This window comes from Corvus moneduloides, chromosome 1 (genome assembly GCF_009650955.1).
Source record: "Corvus moneduloides isolate bCorMon1 chromosome 1, bCorMon1.pri, whole genome shotgun sequence".
Lineage (NCBI taxonomy): Eukaryota > Metazoa > Chordata > Aves > Passeriformes > Corvidae > Corvus > Corvus moneduloides.
Genome location: NC_045476.1, coordinates 76698076 through 76714410, shown reverse-complemented (window position 1 = coordinate 76714410; position 16335 = coordinate 76698076). Strand labels below are relative to the sequence as shown.

Below are 16335 nucleotides of genomic sequence, written 5' to 3'. Positions count from 1 at the left end.
ATAATAATAATAATAACAATAACAACAACAATAATAATTCTTTTATGACGAGGCATTTTTGCATTGCTGCGAATTATTTTTTTCGCTTACAGTGATTCACTTGAAGAGGCTTGGTGGTATATCTAAATATTAGTTTGCACATCTCTGCCGAGGACTGGAAACCTGGACTTCAGAGTTTTTTCTTTGGCATCTCTCACTGTAGCACACTCCAGAGAAGCATTTTTATTCTCTGGTTTCTCTCTCTATACTGTGGAACAAGTTAGGAAAAGGATGAGAAAGCGAAAACTGATTCTAGACCAAGCGGTCCCTCGTGGTGGCCTGGTGCTGGGTGTCTTTTTGCCTTTGTAGGGGAAAAAAAAAAAAAAAACGAAGGTACTGGTCATGACAGGACAAAATTCACACTGCCCCACTGCTTTTTACCATTTGGCAAAGGTCAGAACTGCTTTTCGGTTCCCCCAATACTGCCTTCCTGCCTCATTATTAACTACTCCTAAAGTACTGCTTTTTGACCACGGGATCACATCTTGAAAACGAAATAAATAATAACTTAAAAGGAAAACAAAACAAACCACTAATAAGCTGGGACTTAGATTATATTGTATATGTAGCTGATACACCAGTTATAGACTTGTGTTCTCTACATCAGTTTCGCGTGCATGTCAAGCGTTTTGTGCACGCAGGTTCGGAAGATATATCCCCCTCTGCCTGTCCCTGGTCCCATATGGAGACACTGCAGCTTCGTTAGTGGAAAACAGCAGCTCCAGTAGTAAATAACCGAGCAGGCCCCAGTCTCTCGCGCCTTTCGCAAGCTTCCAGCCATCCGCAGCAGCAGCAGCACCGAACAAAGCAAACGACAAGGTGGGTTTAACCTTTCCAGGAACCGCTGTGGCACCTAAGGGGAAAGGCCGGTTGGTGGCCGGGGCCAGACTATTGACGCTCTGCGCTGCCCAGGACCGGGAATATGGGCCCTGGACCCTGCCGGGAGTCCCCGCCCGGGCAGCCTGTTCCACTGCGTCGTGGGCAGAGAGGTTCACCCTGCGCCGCTGCTACGGGGAGAAGCGGGATAGTAGTGGCAGCGCTGGGTTGTGGGGGCTGCCCGGGAGTACGCCCCGTCAGGAGAGGGGACTCCGGCGGGCAGGGAGAAGAGAGGGGGCCCAGCTCCTGCCCAGCGGGCGGCAGAGGGCTGGGGCCCGGTGGGGAAGGCCGGCCTGGCCCTGCCTGCTGCTCCCTGCCCGGCAGCGCCAGGAATTACGAGCAGCGTCGGCCGGGCTCGCTCCCCCGCGCCCGCCGCCTGTCAGCGCCGCCGCCGCCGTCCCACGTCTCTTAGCCATAACTCAGCCCCTCGCCTCGGCCAGGCGGGCCGCTGCCCTCCCCCAGAACCTGTCTTGACAACGGAAAAAGTACCACAAGAGCCCCTTTTTAATTTTTTTTCTTTCTCTTGAGGCCTTTCAGGGGCTACCGGCCACTCGTGGGCTTGCAGACAGCAAGGAGCGCGGCGGCGGCCTGAGGTGGGGTGGTCCCACGGGAGCATAAGCCCCTGCCACTTCTGCAAGCGGGCCAGGACGGGGGTCAGCGCTGCCCCAGGGCCAGCCGGCGACACAACCGGCCCGCCCGCCGCCCTCCTCCCCGGCCCCGGTGCGGAAGGCCGGCGAGACAAAGTGACGGGGTTTTTCTCGGGGTCGCGGAGCAAAAACCTCCAGCGCCATCTAAAAATACACCTCGAAGCTTGGAGCGCCAGCCCGAAGGGTAAAAGCAAACAGGGGCTGAAGGGGGCGCAGCCCCGCTCCTCGGGCACGAACACGCCAGCTTAGGGTGATGGTGGGAAGAGGTTCTGCGGCCGGCTCTGGTCGCGCTCGAGTGCTGCAAGGGTATTTAGAAAAATAAAATTTAGATGTAAACTAGGGGAATGGAAGAGTCTGCTGCCGCCGCCGCCACCACCTCTCCCCGACGCCTTGCACATAAAGCAGCCACGTCCCTCCCGAGCGGACATGAGGGTCACATCCTCTTCCCGCTGCTCGCCCGGCCGGGAAGGCGTGCTCGGGGCTGCCCCGGAGCAGCGCAGGGAGAGGGGCACCGGACGGGGGTCGCCACCCCTCCCGCCTGTGGGTGGCAGGTTTGCAGGGGTGGGCGGCAAGGGGAGGCCCCCGTCGGCTCGCAGGGCCGCGCTCCTGCCTCCCCTTGTGACCCCCCTTCACCTCTGATGGTTCGCTGGCGGAGCATTGTCTCCAGACACAACAAAACCAGGACGGAGCCCTGGAGCAGGCAGGGCTCCAACGTTTTGACGGGTGGAAGAAAAACATCAACAGATACTTTGCAATTATTTGGTGATGGGGGCTAAGGAGAGGCGGGCGGGGGAGAGGTTGCTTCGCAGCAGCAGACGCTAATTGCAACCTTTGCTTTGCTAATGAGCTCGCACCGGTGCATTCCGCGCTCCATCACCGTCCCACCTCCCCCCCCCCGGCGGAGAGCTTGGGGGGTGGGAAATGGCGTCGGGAGAAAGTCGTAATTTTTCTGCAATTCGTTATTCGGTTTTAAATCCATCCCATCATTGAGAGGCGAGGTTAGAAGCGCTGGTCGCCAGCACTTTCATAAATCCTCGCTTGGGGAAAACGGCGGGCAGCTTCTCGCTGGCAGGGGAGAGGTGCGTGCGAGCGCCGGGCCCCGTCCCCGCCTGCGCCCCGTCCCCCGCCGCGGGCAGCCGGGCATGCCCAGCCCGGGGCCGGGGGGCTGGCAGGGCGACGTGCCCCTCCGCCGCTCACTGCTTTAGCCTGACTTCACACGATCGGACCGGGGGAAATGCACATACAGAACACATACAGAAAAAAGAGTTCCGCTCGAAACTCGCGTCAAAACGGCACTGAGAATGTATTTATACTGGGCAATCTTGCAAGCACCGACATTGTTTAAACAATTCTCTTCTGCTATGGATGACATTATCAGTACTTTTACATTATCGTTCAATGGAAAATATTCTTCTTTTTCTTATTTAAAATATTTATTTTAAAAATTTATAAAAAGGAAAAAAAAATTAAACTTGGCACTTAAATGTTCTGGCAAGTAAATAAATTCCAGGAACGTTTTGGGAAAAAGGTTTATGGCATTTTTTTTTTCTGATCCGAGTACTTGCCTTCCGAGGGATGATGGCTGTAGTGATATGACCTGTTTATTCATCGATTCATATAATATATAAATATCCTGAACTCATGAGTGTAATAATTTGCGTTTTTTCTACTGGAGGAAATTCAGCTATTTTAAGAGTTAATGGTTCTAAATGTGTTGGTTTTCCTGGATTCTCCCCAGAGGTGATGGGGGCTGGAAAGGAGGGGGGATTCCAGGTTGGGGTTTTCATTGTTGTTGTTTTAATTCTGCTGAACGCAATCTAAAACAGCTGACCTGAACGTGGGGTGATACACGGCACAACCAAGCCCCCTGACACCTAAAGGTCAGGTGAAAGTCTCCAGCAGGTAAGTTGTGGGCCGGCTGCCTGCCCAGCTCACTTGCTCTCTGGCTCACAAATTGTTCCCTTCTGCCCACCCAAGTCGTTTCAAGCTGTGTTTGTTTAGGGGGCAAAAAAAAAAAAAAAAAAAAAAAAAAAAATTGCCGAACACCCAATTCTCTTTGAGCCGGAGAGCTTGTGAGCTCTCACCGGTAGCTCGGGCTGCCTTCCCTCCTCTCTCCATCCCAGAGCTTTGTAACAGCTATTATTTTATGGCACACGCAGACCAAGCAAGGCGCAAGTCACGGGCCTAGATGGTCGCGGAGGCGTGTGCAACAGATGCGTTGGCTTGGGGGGCGAGGAAGAAATCCCCCCCCACCCCCCAAAAAGACCCTTCCTGCTGAACGGGGGGAGGGAGTCTTTGCCGGCTGCTTTCCCGGCCCGTGAAGCACAAAACACTGGCGAAGCAGGCCGGGGCGAAAAAATGTCCCTCGGACCGCAGGGACTTGCCCGCGGTGCGGTGCTGCTGTCTCTTCCCTGAACACCGCGACCCTCCGACGGGCCTGTTCCGCCGAGCCCGACGCCCCCCGGCCGTCGGCTGTCCGGGGAACACCACCTTGTAGCCGCTTGCCAAGTTGCTGGGCACCAGCAGCGTTACCACCGAACAACACTCAAGGAATCAGTTCCAAATGACACCGAGGGCTCCCGCTCCGGACGGACCAGCCGGAGTTACCCTTGGAAGATCTGGGGCTTACTCCTCCGGCCGTCCAAGCAGGCCTTTTAGGGCGCCTCCTTAGGAAATGAGGGGGTGTCCCACTCTCGGCCCGCAGGCACCCGACCGCTCGCTACCGCTCCCTGCACTGCCAGCCCCGGCCTAGGACAAGGCCTGCTCGCTGCCCCAGGTGCGTGTGTATCATTTTAAGGGAGAACGGGGGGCGCAGCAGGGCCGCGAGGGGTCCCCGCTGCCTCCACCAGGGTACGGGGCTGCCGCCCGGCCCCGCAACTACCGGGTAAGGAGCCGGCCCTCCCCCCCGCCATACGGCTATTGTTTCGTTCAATTAGGCTCCGCTTGATAAAAAACAATCGCTCGTTAACCCTCGCCCTCCTCCCTCCTGGCTGGTGTGTTGTGAATGGCGACATCGTCTCCCTTGACCCCCGTCTCCTTTTCTGTCTTTCTGTCCCCTGAAAAATGATTCCGCGAGCTCTGATTGAATTTTATTCCTTCCTGACCTGGCCCGTTTTTATTGCATGGACACCATCAATCTTGACCTAACGCGACGTTTGTTTATTACTTTGGAAAGAAGCGAATGGCTTTATGAGCCTCAGCGTAATTAAACCAGGAGGGCTACGTTCTCCGCGGCACCGCACCACCTTTGGGGCGGATTCACAACAGACAAGACGCCGGGGAGGCGAGGCAGAAGGGAAAAGCGAAAAAAAATGGTGGGGGGAAACCTATACGGGAAGGGTGAGCGGTACCCTCCCAGCTCGTGATCTTGTGACCGAGATACCGGAATGAAACTCGCGCGCGTCCCCGGGGAGCCCCGAGCAGTTCCCTTACACCGCACTTCAGGCCCGCCAGCCTCTTGCGCAGCTTGCCGCGTAAACCTGAGCTCGCCCTCCGCGCTAACCCGGCGGCGCGCTACCTGTGCGCCCGCGCAGCGACAACTCAGCCTCGGACGCCCTGACAGTGCCCACCACCGTGCTCCTCATCTCCCTCCTAGCAAAAAACAAAGCAAAACCCCAAAACCACAAAACAAAAACCACCCCAACACCCCCCCCCCCCGCCAAAAAAAAAAAAAAAAAAAAAAAATCAGGAGATCAGCGCATCTCGAAGTACGGGTGAATTTGGCCAACACGCCCGATCCCAGCACACGGAGACGGGGAAAAAAAATGGACTGAGTACGCGGAGGAGTTGAAATTACTTTACGAGTGAAATTAATTGAAAGCTAATGTTCAATTAGCCGTCGCTATTGAAATGGGTGATTTCGGGAAGTGGACAGGGGAGAGCTTCCAGGGGCAGCACCGCAGCTCTCCTGTGCTGTGCAGGGGAGCCATGTGCGCGCCTCGGCGCTGCACGCTTCTGCCAGCTACGCAGTCAAACGACGTAATAAAGACTGCACACCCTTACCTCACGCTCACCTTCACGTGGGCGCGGAGAGGCGCGCAGCCCCTGACTGTGGGCCACCGCTCCTTTCCGCGCAGCGGCACTGCCGCGCTGCCACGCGCAAAACCCGCACAACCCGCACCGGCTTTCACGTACCCGTGCGTGACTCGCCCGAAACATCCAACCCAAGTCTCCAGAGGCCAGGGCGAAACTCTAAGCTCGTCCTGCTCCAGCAGCGTAGTTTTGGGGAGGTCAGAGCAGCGTACAGACAGCTGGTCAACACACTGCAGCCCCAGAGTTACCAATAGTGTTACGAAGTTGAACCCGGCTATGAAAACAGCCGCTAACTTCGAAACGTCTTTCCCGAATTTCTTGGCTGTCAGAAAGGGACCCAGAAATCGTAAAACGGCGGTTTGGAACCACTCCCTTAAATGTCTCCGTCCACAACACAGCCCCACCATGTTCTCCACCTGACCTGGCCTGTGGAGGTAGGGAAGGGGTTTTAATCCATGTCCTCTCGACTATTTGCATGCACTTCTCTGCTATTTTTGTTATGACCTTTGCAGAACATAATAGGAACTGTAATTGCTTTAAGAAGAAATTCTAAGAAGGAAACTTAGAAAGGAGAATATTCCTCCTCTGCACGTTTTCCACAGTTTGAGTGACAGATGAGCAAGTACAAGTAAGAAACCACCAGAACCACCACCTAAATTGAATGGTGCCTCAAATTGATTTTTTAAAATTGTTTTTGTTTGTTTGCTTGTTTTTTCATAGGCGAAAAGCAAAGCTACAGTTTGGAAACAATCAGTTTGAGCTAAAAAAAACCCACAAAGCGCCGTGCTAACCTGGCGCCTAAATGACCTCTCCGCAGGCATGGCTGGGGCCAAGTGTCCCCGTTTGCTGTAGGGGCCGCCACCACAGATGTCGAGGCCTTACGGGGACACCTCTCAGATGCTGCCCGGGCGCATGTCCTGTGCCCACCGCTGCACAAGGTCGTACCGCATCTCTTTTGGCGTTCAGGGCAGGCCCAGTTCTGCTGGGAGACAATCACAGGTCAGAAGGGACGCTCGGGTTTGCCTCCTGTGCTCAAGAGGAGGGAAGCACAAGAGGAACAAGGGTGCGTGGGGCCCCGCTGCTCGCAATTCATGACGGCCCGTGGGCAGACGCCCCACTCCGTGCCCCCTCGTTGCACTGCCCCAGCCCGGGAAGGTTTCTAGCGAGCCCGCTCGGCCTTTCCCCATCCCAGCTGCAGCCGCAATGCCTCACGCCGAAGGCTCCGGCCCGGCGGAGCCCGGAGTTGCCGACTCCCCATCTGTGCAATGTCGCGCAGGGACCCGCGGCACGGGACTGCGCGGCCGGCGGGCCGCCTCCCGCGGCCGAGCCCGCACTTTTCACTGCCTACCGCGGGGACCGCCAGCACTGCTAATCTTATTTTCGTTGTGATCAATTTCTGTGCAGAGGGGGAGAAAAAAAACCCATTATGGTTATGTTAATAACAAAAATAAAATAGTGTTTTTAAAACTCAAGGCGAAGCTCGCGTGTGCGGTGAGCCAGCTCGTCGCACTGAGAAGCAGGAGGTGACCTCCGCCGCCACCACGCACGTCATTGCAGGAAAGGGATCCCCTCCGGGGGCAGAAGATCCCGACACGACCTACCTGAGACCGAGCGGGAAGTTTCCCTTCGCCTCCTCCCTGACTGCGAACCACCCTCCCGGCTCGACGAGCCCACTCCACCCGCCCCTTATGCAGCCAGGGCCACGGGTAGCGCAAGTTGCGCGGCCGCCCCGCGGCAGAGGGCCGCGGACCGCCCCGAGCATTAGCAGTAATTACACACGGCACTTGTTTAAGCTACGCACAGCCCCCCCAGCTTCCCTCACCGAGCAGCACCACTGACAATGCAACGGGTTATTAAACAAGCCGGGCTAATAACTGCTTTCCTCCCTATTTATTTTTGCCACAAACACCCTACCGCTGGAGACCGCTGAGAAAACCCAAACTACAGGAAAGCCGGCGCCTGATCTCAACAAAAATAACAGGCAAATAGCACACTCAATCTCCTCTACCCTCCGCCTTCTTTAAATTTTATTTAAAATACATGACGGGGGGCAGGGTGATCTTATTATGCTGCCGCCCCGCTGGCAAACCCATTTGCCGGGGCAGAGGGGTCTGCCCCACCGAGGGTCTCCTCTCCAGCGAGGGGGAGCAGGGGCGTGAGGCACTGAAAGCCCCGCCGTGCCTCTGGCCCGGCAGTCCCGCTCCCACGGAGGCAGCGGTGGGCGGGAGCCGCCAGTTTAGCTGCCCCACTCGGTACTGGGAGAGGCACCATGGGCAGCAGAAAGTGAGCCCGACCGAAAACAGGTAGCATTTTATTTCCCTTTACTGGTGAAAAACGGGGAGCAGCAATTAAAACATGTCCCTGGAGCGAAGGCGCTCAGCTTTGCTCGTTCTCCTCATCAGCTTTACCACAACCGGGCGATGGAGTGTTTGAGTTTCTCGTACCCAACTCAGCAAACAAATAAATGTAAATAAGGCCGATAATCTTTGTAGAGGTAGTAGCACGAAAAAGCAAAGGCTTAAAAAAACGTATCCTAAGCCAACGCGTTCTAAGATGACACACTCCCTCCAGTTCATTCCTTCTGCTGAAGGTGTTTTCTAAACATTAGACTACTGCTTTGGAAGGGAAGCACAGCTCAAAAGCGAGGTAATAAGGTTGAACTGTAAATACCTTTGTATTTATTTACAGCGTAACCCTTAACAATGCAACAGCAATTACTGCTAAGTGTTGCCTTTAGATAAGAGATTCTGATAGGAAACTGTATTATCTTGAAAGCAAATTTTAGGCCTTAAATATCTGTAATCAAATAAACCTATTTCCAAGTCTGACTGACAAGGCTGATTCATTTAAGTTAATGAATTTATTGCATTTTGGTGGTTACTTACAAAAGGGGAAGGTGATCCCCATTGCCCGTAGGTTCTTAATAGTAAATTGTCCAGAAGGTAAGATTCTTGATATGACAAGACGCCACTCTGTGCAGCACTCATTTGCTACCCTGGTAATATATACTTTTTTTCCGATTTGAGGAAAAATGAGGGAGGTAAGGAGAAAAAAAAACCAAAAACAAACAAACAAACAAACCAAACCAAAACAGCACCCAAACAACTAATAAGAAAAATTCACCCACACAAAATATTTTAAAAATAATTTCAGTCCGAGCAATTGAGACACAGACCAGTGAAGTCCCTGAAGGACGGGAGTAATGCAGAGCTATAAAGGTGTAAGGGTAGACTGTATAAGTACCCTTTAATCCAACTACTTTTTTCCCCCCCTGAAATAAAATAATACTTTAAATCTACGAGTTACAGAAGCGGCTTCACAGATGTGATTGCACGCTTTGCTATCAATTCTAAGAAGCAGTGATTTATATGCTCGCATTATATTTAAGAGTACACGTACTACAGATTATTTGGCATCTGCTATACACTGTGGAGTTTAGAAAAATATGCAATGCGTATATGAAACTATAAATAAATACGTAATCCTTCTTTAAATATAGGTACATATGTAAATCCTGGATATAAATACATTTGAAACACACACAGAGCGATCGATAGCTCGACATATACAGTTACACATGGTCTGGAATTTAGTGCATGCACTTCTACCTCGGAGTTATCACTTAATATATCCTTACATAGGCATATTATTTAAAACAACGTAATGTCGCCATACTACTGTGTATGGTCAAATGTTTCCAGGTCTTGCCCATTAATTGCTAAGAAAACGTGTTTGTTTATTTGCCAACTCAGAGCTGCCATGGGAAAGTATTTTTTTCCTAGTGGATAAGGCGAGCTGACTAAGTGGAACATATTGCAGAAGAGACTGAAAAGGGATTTTTTGACCTAGCAGTTCCTAAATGGTCTTTGGAATTTGTGCGGAGAGGAACAAGCTGTTCCAGCGACAAAGTTAGTTATGAAATCCCTTTTCCCTCTCTTTCTCTCTCCCTAAATGAAAGTATTAAAATATACAGACGTGTAAAGGATCATTCCAACTGAATGGTAATTTATTAATAAACAAACAATGCAATACCTTCAGAATATTTTCAACAAAAAAAAAAAAAAAAGAAAAATATTGATAGAATAAGATTAATACAGTTTCCCTTTTTATATATAGTGAAAAAAATCAGCGTTTCAGTCAATTTTAACGTCACTTTTCAGGAAAGGGGGAAACACTTTCTGGCGTTTGGTCCTCAACATCCAACTACAAATTAAAAATAAATTACTATGTCGCAATTTACATTTTAAAACAAGTCCTTGTAGAAGAGGAAGGGGAGGGGGAAAGAAGCTGGTACTCTATGCTGGACTTTTCGCTCCCTTTTAAACACGGGGCATGACAATACCTTAAGGGACGGGGAAGAGCGCGGGGTGGGGGGCGGGAAAAAAAAGTATTTCTCAAAGCAATTAGAAAAAAAAAACTTACGTGTTATTGGAGTAACACTGTCCTTTAACAAACCAAGACATGCTTTGGGGCTGTCTCTGTACAAAAGCTTTTCGCGATGCGCTCGCTTCCCTCCGCGGGCGCTGCGGGGGCCGGCGGCGCGGTGCGGACCGGAGCGGAGTTCCCGCGGTGTCCCCGCGACGGGGCGCGCTCAGAACTTGCCGCAGTCGTAGACGAAGGCCCCGGAGGTGCGGTAGAGCGGCTGGCTGCCGGGGAAGGCCATCTGACAGCTCCCGCCGCCCCCCGCCCCGCCGCCGCCGCCGCCGCCCCCTGCCCCGCCGCCTCCGCCGCCGCCGCCGCCGCCTCCCGGCGAGGCGCTGAGCCCGAGCCGCGGCGCCTCGAAGACCTCTCGAGGGGCGGCGGCGAAGCCCTGCTGCGGCCCCGCGTAGCCCGCCGCGCCCGCCAGCGGGCCCAGCTCCCCCGCCGCCGCCGCCGCTGCCGCCGCGGCCGCCGCCGCCTGGTTGAGGTACCAGGAGGCCAGGCGGCCCTGGTGCGGGTGCGGGTGGTGCCCCTCCTGGTGGCCGCCCGCCGCGCCGCCCAGCCCGCCGTGCCCCAGCGCCCCGCCGCCGCCGCCCCCCGCCCCACCGCCGCCGCCGCCGCCGCCGCCCGAGGGCATCGCGTACTCGGGCAGCGGGTCCTCGGCGGGGCTGGCGGCGGCGGCGGGCAGGTGGCCGGGCCGGTCGGCGCCGCCCGCCGCCGCGTAGAGGCTCATGGCCTGCATGTTGCAGTGGTAGGTGCCGGCAGCGGCGCCGGCGGCCGCCTGGCCGCAGGGCGAGCCGTAGACGGAGCTGTGTCCCGGCGAGTATCCGCCGAGGGACAGGGCGGGCGGGATGCCGGTGCGCGGGGCGGCGGCGGCGGGGGCCAGGAGGCCGGCGCCCAACTCGGCGGCGGCCTGCGGCGAGCCCCGCAGCGAGGTCATGATGTTGTCCACGCTGAAGCCCGGGCCGTGGTGGTGGGGCGGTGGCGGGGGCGGCGGTGGGGGCGGCGGGGGCTCGGGGGCCTCCAGGCTGAGGGAGCGGCTGGAGGGGAGGGTGCTGCGGGGGCTGCCGCCGCTGGAGAGGCTGCTGCTGCTGTCGGGGCTCTCGATCTTGGGCACGGCGCCGAGCGGCGGCGCGGCGCCCGGGGGGGACACGGCCTGCGGCGGCGAGGCCGTGCCGTTCTCTGTCTTGATGTCCTGGATGCGGACGGGCGGCGGCGGCGGCGCAGCGCTGCCCCCGGCGGGGCCGCCCTCGGGCTCGGCGGCGGCAGCGGGCGGCGGCGGTCGCGGCGGGGCATGGTCCTTGAGGTGCAGGCGGTCCTTCTCCTCCTTGTCCTTGACGGCGTCCTTCTTCTTGAAGCGGCGGCGGCGGCGGAGGAAGCTGCCGTTCTCGAACATGTTGTAGGAGTCGGGGTCGAGGGTCCAGTAGCTGCCCTTTCCGGGCTTCTTGTCGTCGCGGGGCACCTTGACGAAGCACTCGTTGAGGGAGAGGTTGTGGCGGATGCTGTTCTGCCAGCCCTGCTTGTTGTCCCGGTAGAAAGGGAACCGCTCCATGATGAACTGGTAGATCCCGTTCAAGGTGATCTTCTTATCGGGAGCGTTCTGGATGGCCATGGTGATGAGGGCGATGTAGCTGTAGGGCGGCTTCACCATATCCTTGGGCTGCGGCGGTGGCGTGTAGGGCCCGTAGGCTCGGGCCATGCCGGCTGGGTACTGCTCGTGGGCCGGGTGCGAGTACATGCTCATCGGGGCCGGCATGGCCGTGTAGCCCCCGCCGGCCGCCGCCGCAGCGGCGCGGTAGTAGCTCTGCTCTCCGCCGAGGTACGGCACCACTCCTAGGGAGTTGGGACTGGACACGGAGTAGCGAGCCTGCATGTCCTCCCGTCAGCTTTCCCCCACCCTCCCCGCCGGACCAAACAGCGCGTCCCTTCCCCCTCCACCCCTCCGCCGCTCCGCGGACCGAGCTGGACCGGGCGGCCGGGCAACCCCCACCCCCCCCCCCCCCGGCGGAGCGCGGAAAAAGGGAGGAAGAATAACGACGGCAGCGCCGAAAGCCTCCTCTTCTTCGCCCAGGAAAGCCCACCGGCGAGCTCCCGCGCTCCACGCGGAGGGGAAAAAAAAAATCAAAAAAGGGGGGGAAAAAGGAGGGGGACAAAAAAGGGGGAAAAATGTTTTAAAAAAGAAAACGGCGGAGGAAAAAAAAAGTAATCGCAGCGGAGAAAGCAACTTCCAAACGCAGAAAGAGTATTAAGAAAATAAAACCTTTGCAAAGAGGCTCCCACGCTCCCAGTTCCTTGTTCCACGGGGATCTGCAACAAGTTGTCTGCAAAGGAGGGACAAAAGTAGAGGGATGCGTTTTGTTGGCTTTTTTTAAGCGAGCAGAAGAAGAAAAAAATCCACCTTCCCGATCTCCCAGTGCAAAGTCTCCCTCTCTCTCTCCCTCTCGCCTTTTTTCAGTCTCTTTTTCAGTCGCAGGCTGCTTTGGGAAGCATCGGAAAAACTCCTGAACTTTTGAGCATCCGTCACCACGGCGAGAACTTTTTTACGCACTTACAGTTTTCTCCTTTTTTTTTTCCTCCCTCTACTCTCTCGGTCTCCCTTTTTTTTTTTTTTTCCTCTCTTTTTTTTTCTTTTCCTCCTTTTGCAGGCGGCTCAGCTCCGCCCCGCCGAGTTGGGCTGGCCAATGAGGGCCGGGAGACACCCCGGGCTCTGAATGAGGAGGGAAAAAAAAAAAAAAAAAAGGAGAGAGCGAGGGAGAAAAAAAAAAAAAAAAGAAGGAAAAAAAATCCCCGCAGCAGCTCCGGGAGTTGTAGCGCTCGGGGACCGGCCACACACACTCGCCGGCACACGCGGACGCCTTGAGCGCCGCGGAGCCCCACGTTCGCGCGGGCCGCTGCGCACCCGCGGGGATACTCCAGCGCCCGCGCTTTTTGCGCGACGACCCCGCCCGATCCCCACTCCCCCACGCCTCGGTCGCTCTCCCACCCACCCACCCGCGTCCTCACGCTCGCGGTCGCTCTCGCACACGCACCCCCGGCACACGCACCGTGTGCATGCCCTCGCCAATATATATGTATATACTCTATGCTTCCCCCGGAGCTCTTTCCACCCACGCGCGCACCCCGCGCTCTGCCACGCGTGTTTCCCCACGAATGTTACTTCTCGTCTTTTTTTTTTTTTTTTTTTTTTTTTTTTTTTGGTGTGTGTAAGCTCCTCGGTCTATTTTCTCCTCACGTTCCGGTCGGGCTCTCTCCTCCCATTCCCTCCAGGCTGCCGCTCGTGTCGGCGGGCCGGCTTCATGCCGGTGTGCCGACTCGGTCCCTGCCTGCCCCGGCCAGAAGCTCACCCCAGCTGCCTTCCACCCACCCCCCACGCCCGCGGGGACAGCGAGGAAAGTGTGTGTGTGTGTGTGTGTGGTGGGATGCCCCTGCCCCAGCAGCACCCTGCCTGCAACCAGCTGCCTGCCTGACCAAACGCTTCTGAAGAGATTGCATTCCTCCGGCTGACAAGGGTTTGACGAGTCCTCCAAAGCTCCTTTTTATTAATCAGCCACCAATGGCTTTCCTCCGTCTGTCTGCAAATGAAGTGCCCGCTGCCTCTGCTGTTTATAAACACGGGCGCGTTTCTCTGAACGGGGTCTGTAGCTCGCCCCTTCAGGTAATCTTTACGTGATGTGGGATGTGATACGGAGAGAGGACCCTTACTTTAACTCTTTACTCATTTGAGACGGAGAGGGCACAATTTTGTTCCTAGCCTGCTTCAGAGTGGATTCCGTGGTATGTCAGGTGTGTCAAAAGAAAAAAAAAAAAAAAAAAAGGGAGAGAAAAAGAAGAACAAAATTAATGTTCCTTAAACTGCTTGGCCGGTTCTGCTATGAAGATTTGATTTGCTTTGTCTAACTATCTGAAATAACATTTGGGCTCTAATCAGAATAAGACTTTAACGGGAGCTCAGAGAGAAGAGAGAGTGAGGGTTTGGTTATTTATTTTTTAAATTTTGCTATCAATTGTCTCCTATATTTGAAAAATGAAGAATTTCTTTTCGTACTTTAAACACGGGGAAAATTAGTATACCTTGTTTCACAGTAGTCTATTTTACCAATACTTCAGATATTCGAAATACGACCCAGTACTCTTCATTCGCTTTGTAGCCCATACCTCTGAAACTTCATTAGTGTTAATAATAGATCAGCTAAAGGGATCACACCTATTTTAAGGGGTGGAATTTGTACGGGAAAGACGTGTGTGTGTTGCGTTTGTGAGACGAATTATCCATCCTGATCTTGTGACACTACAAATACGTTAAAAGATCCTTTTGGCTTCACTGATTTGAAACCCCCTTTCCACACTTTCTACTGTGATCGATTGCTTAGGGGATCATGCCTTTGGAGCGTGCTAAAAGCGCATCATCTGCTTGGTGGTATTTTAGCAGATATGACTTTTCCTCTGAAACACCGATCTGTTGGTTATTAAAAAAAAAAAAAAGTATTTAAAATGAGACTCAAGTCATGTGAATAAGGTAATTTATGTAGCTTAATATCTGCTCCTTTTCATATTCAAACATAACGGGTCTCTTTTTGGTGATAAATGTCAGTTCTTTAATGGTGAATACATTATCCCGTTTAGCCTGTTGTATTTCATCGTCTGGAATCTTTCACCTGCTCCTGCCTAATTACACTTTTCCCCCCTTTCCTCCTACCACGGCAGAATTAATAAATGTGCAAGCACTGGACTAGATATCAATTCCAACACTTTATATTTTCAAAACCTCTTTCTTGTTTTGCTGAGGAAGAAAAAAAGAAAGAAAAAAAAAGGAAAAAAGGAAAAAGAGAAAGAAGAAGGGCATTTTAGCACGTTTCCATGCAGCCCAGGTCATCCGGTTTTCCCACGGTATTACCTGCCGTTAAAAACAACTTCCGTGGGCTTCCCGCTCGCTCCCTTGAGCGTCCGTAATGTGCCGCTCCGAGACCCGGAGCCTTCACTGGCTTTTTTCATTTTATCTGGACAATGCTGACGGTAGCGAAGCTGTTTCACGGGCAAAGGTTGGAGTAACACCGAGAAGTTTCAGTGCAATGAAGGGGGGTGGGGGGGCACTAATCCGAAGTATTTTGCATCTAATATATTTTGCAATAGCCTCTCTGATGCTATAATTGCGAACTGACGCAACAAACGTGTGTTAAGTTACAGACCTCAACCCAGCAGGACTTTGATTTCTGTACTCGAGGCACAAAAGTCACCATTGTGAAGGTTCATAGTGGAATTTGGGGCTTGTGTGCGTGCGTGTTGGGGGGAAGCAACGGGTTTAGGGAGGCAGAAAGATCAGTTTTCCCTCTGCTGTTTTTGGACACCACCCAGAAAGAGTCCTTGGCGCTTGGTCTTCACCCACCCGGTCGTACGGCAGAGCCACCTCTCCCAGGCGCCCTACCTCTGCCGCCTTAGGCAGCCCGGCCTCCGTGAGGGACAGCCGCTTTGGAGGTACCCCGCCTGGGTCTGCCGCAGGAACGGAGCAGGACGGCAGCAGCCTCGGCCTCCGTGGCCCCCCTCTCCCGCAGGCCCCCGGGCGGCAGACACGGCCGCTGCCGCCTCCTCCCCGAAGCCGGGCGGGAGCCCCGACGGGCAGCCCCAGGCCAGGGGAGCCGCGTTGGTCTTGAAACCCTCCGAGGATTCGCGTGTGTGGTCATTTGCAACTTTATTTAGAAAAATGTCAGAAAGAAAGATGACACCGGAGCGGTAGGCGGAGGGACTACCATTTGACCTGGGCAAAGCCCAGGTGGACCCAAACAACTCGCTGTGCGTTGTCCTCCTCGCTCTTCTCAAAGACCTGGAGGTGAACTGCTTTCCAGCCCCGGGCTGTTTATGTTCAGTCGTAGTCAGAGCTTCGCTTCTCTCCCTTTCTTTTGGCTTCAACATCATAGACGTGTCCCTGTAACTCCGAAACCAGCCACCCAGCCCGGCTCTCTGCATCTCGGGATGCAGCTTTCCATGTTCTTTAAACAGCGGGCGACACCACAGGAGAAAACCGCTGACATCCTTTCGAGGGGCAGGGAGGGAAGTGATCGCATCAAATCTGTGGTTCACCAGTAGAAAAATCTATTGTGCCGAAAGTCTCCTCTCTGTTTGCAGCAGCTGGACATGGGTGACAGCAATACCTCCCTCCCTCCCTCTCGTCCTTGCGCCAGCACCTCTGCCATCTCAAGCCTGTGCAATTAAGCCGAGCTCTAAATGCAAGGTCTGTTTTGCGTGGCACTCAGTTAAGCAAACAGGCGTGATTGTTATTTTATTAACGTGGGTTAACAATTCCATAAATATGCCGAGGTAGTTTTCC

General features: G+C 54.4%; 1 protein-coding gene across 1 annotated transcript; it reads right to left on the bottom strand.

Moving 5' to 3' along the window:
• Positions 1-9572: 9572 nt before the first annotated feature.
• On the bottom strand, positions 9573-12967 carry FOXC1 (forkhead box C1). Its single transcript, XM_032116646.1, has one exon. The coding sequence runs from the start codon at positions 11884-11886 to the stop codon at positions 10186-10188; it is 1701 nt and encodes a 566-aa protein (XP_031972537.1). The 5' UTR covers positions 11887-12967; the 3' UTR covers positions 9573-10185.
• Between the last annotated feature and the right edge of the window lie 3368 nt (positions 12968-16335).

Coding starts and splice junctions, on each gene's coding strand:
- FOXC1 (XM_032116646.1), bottom strand. CDS start 11,886: ATGCAGGCTCGCTACTCCGTGTCCAGTCCCAACTCCCTAGGAGTGGTG.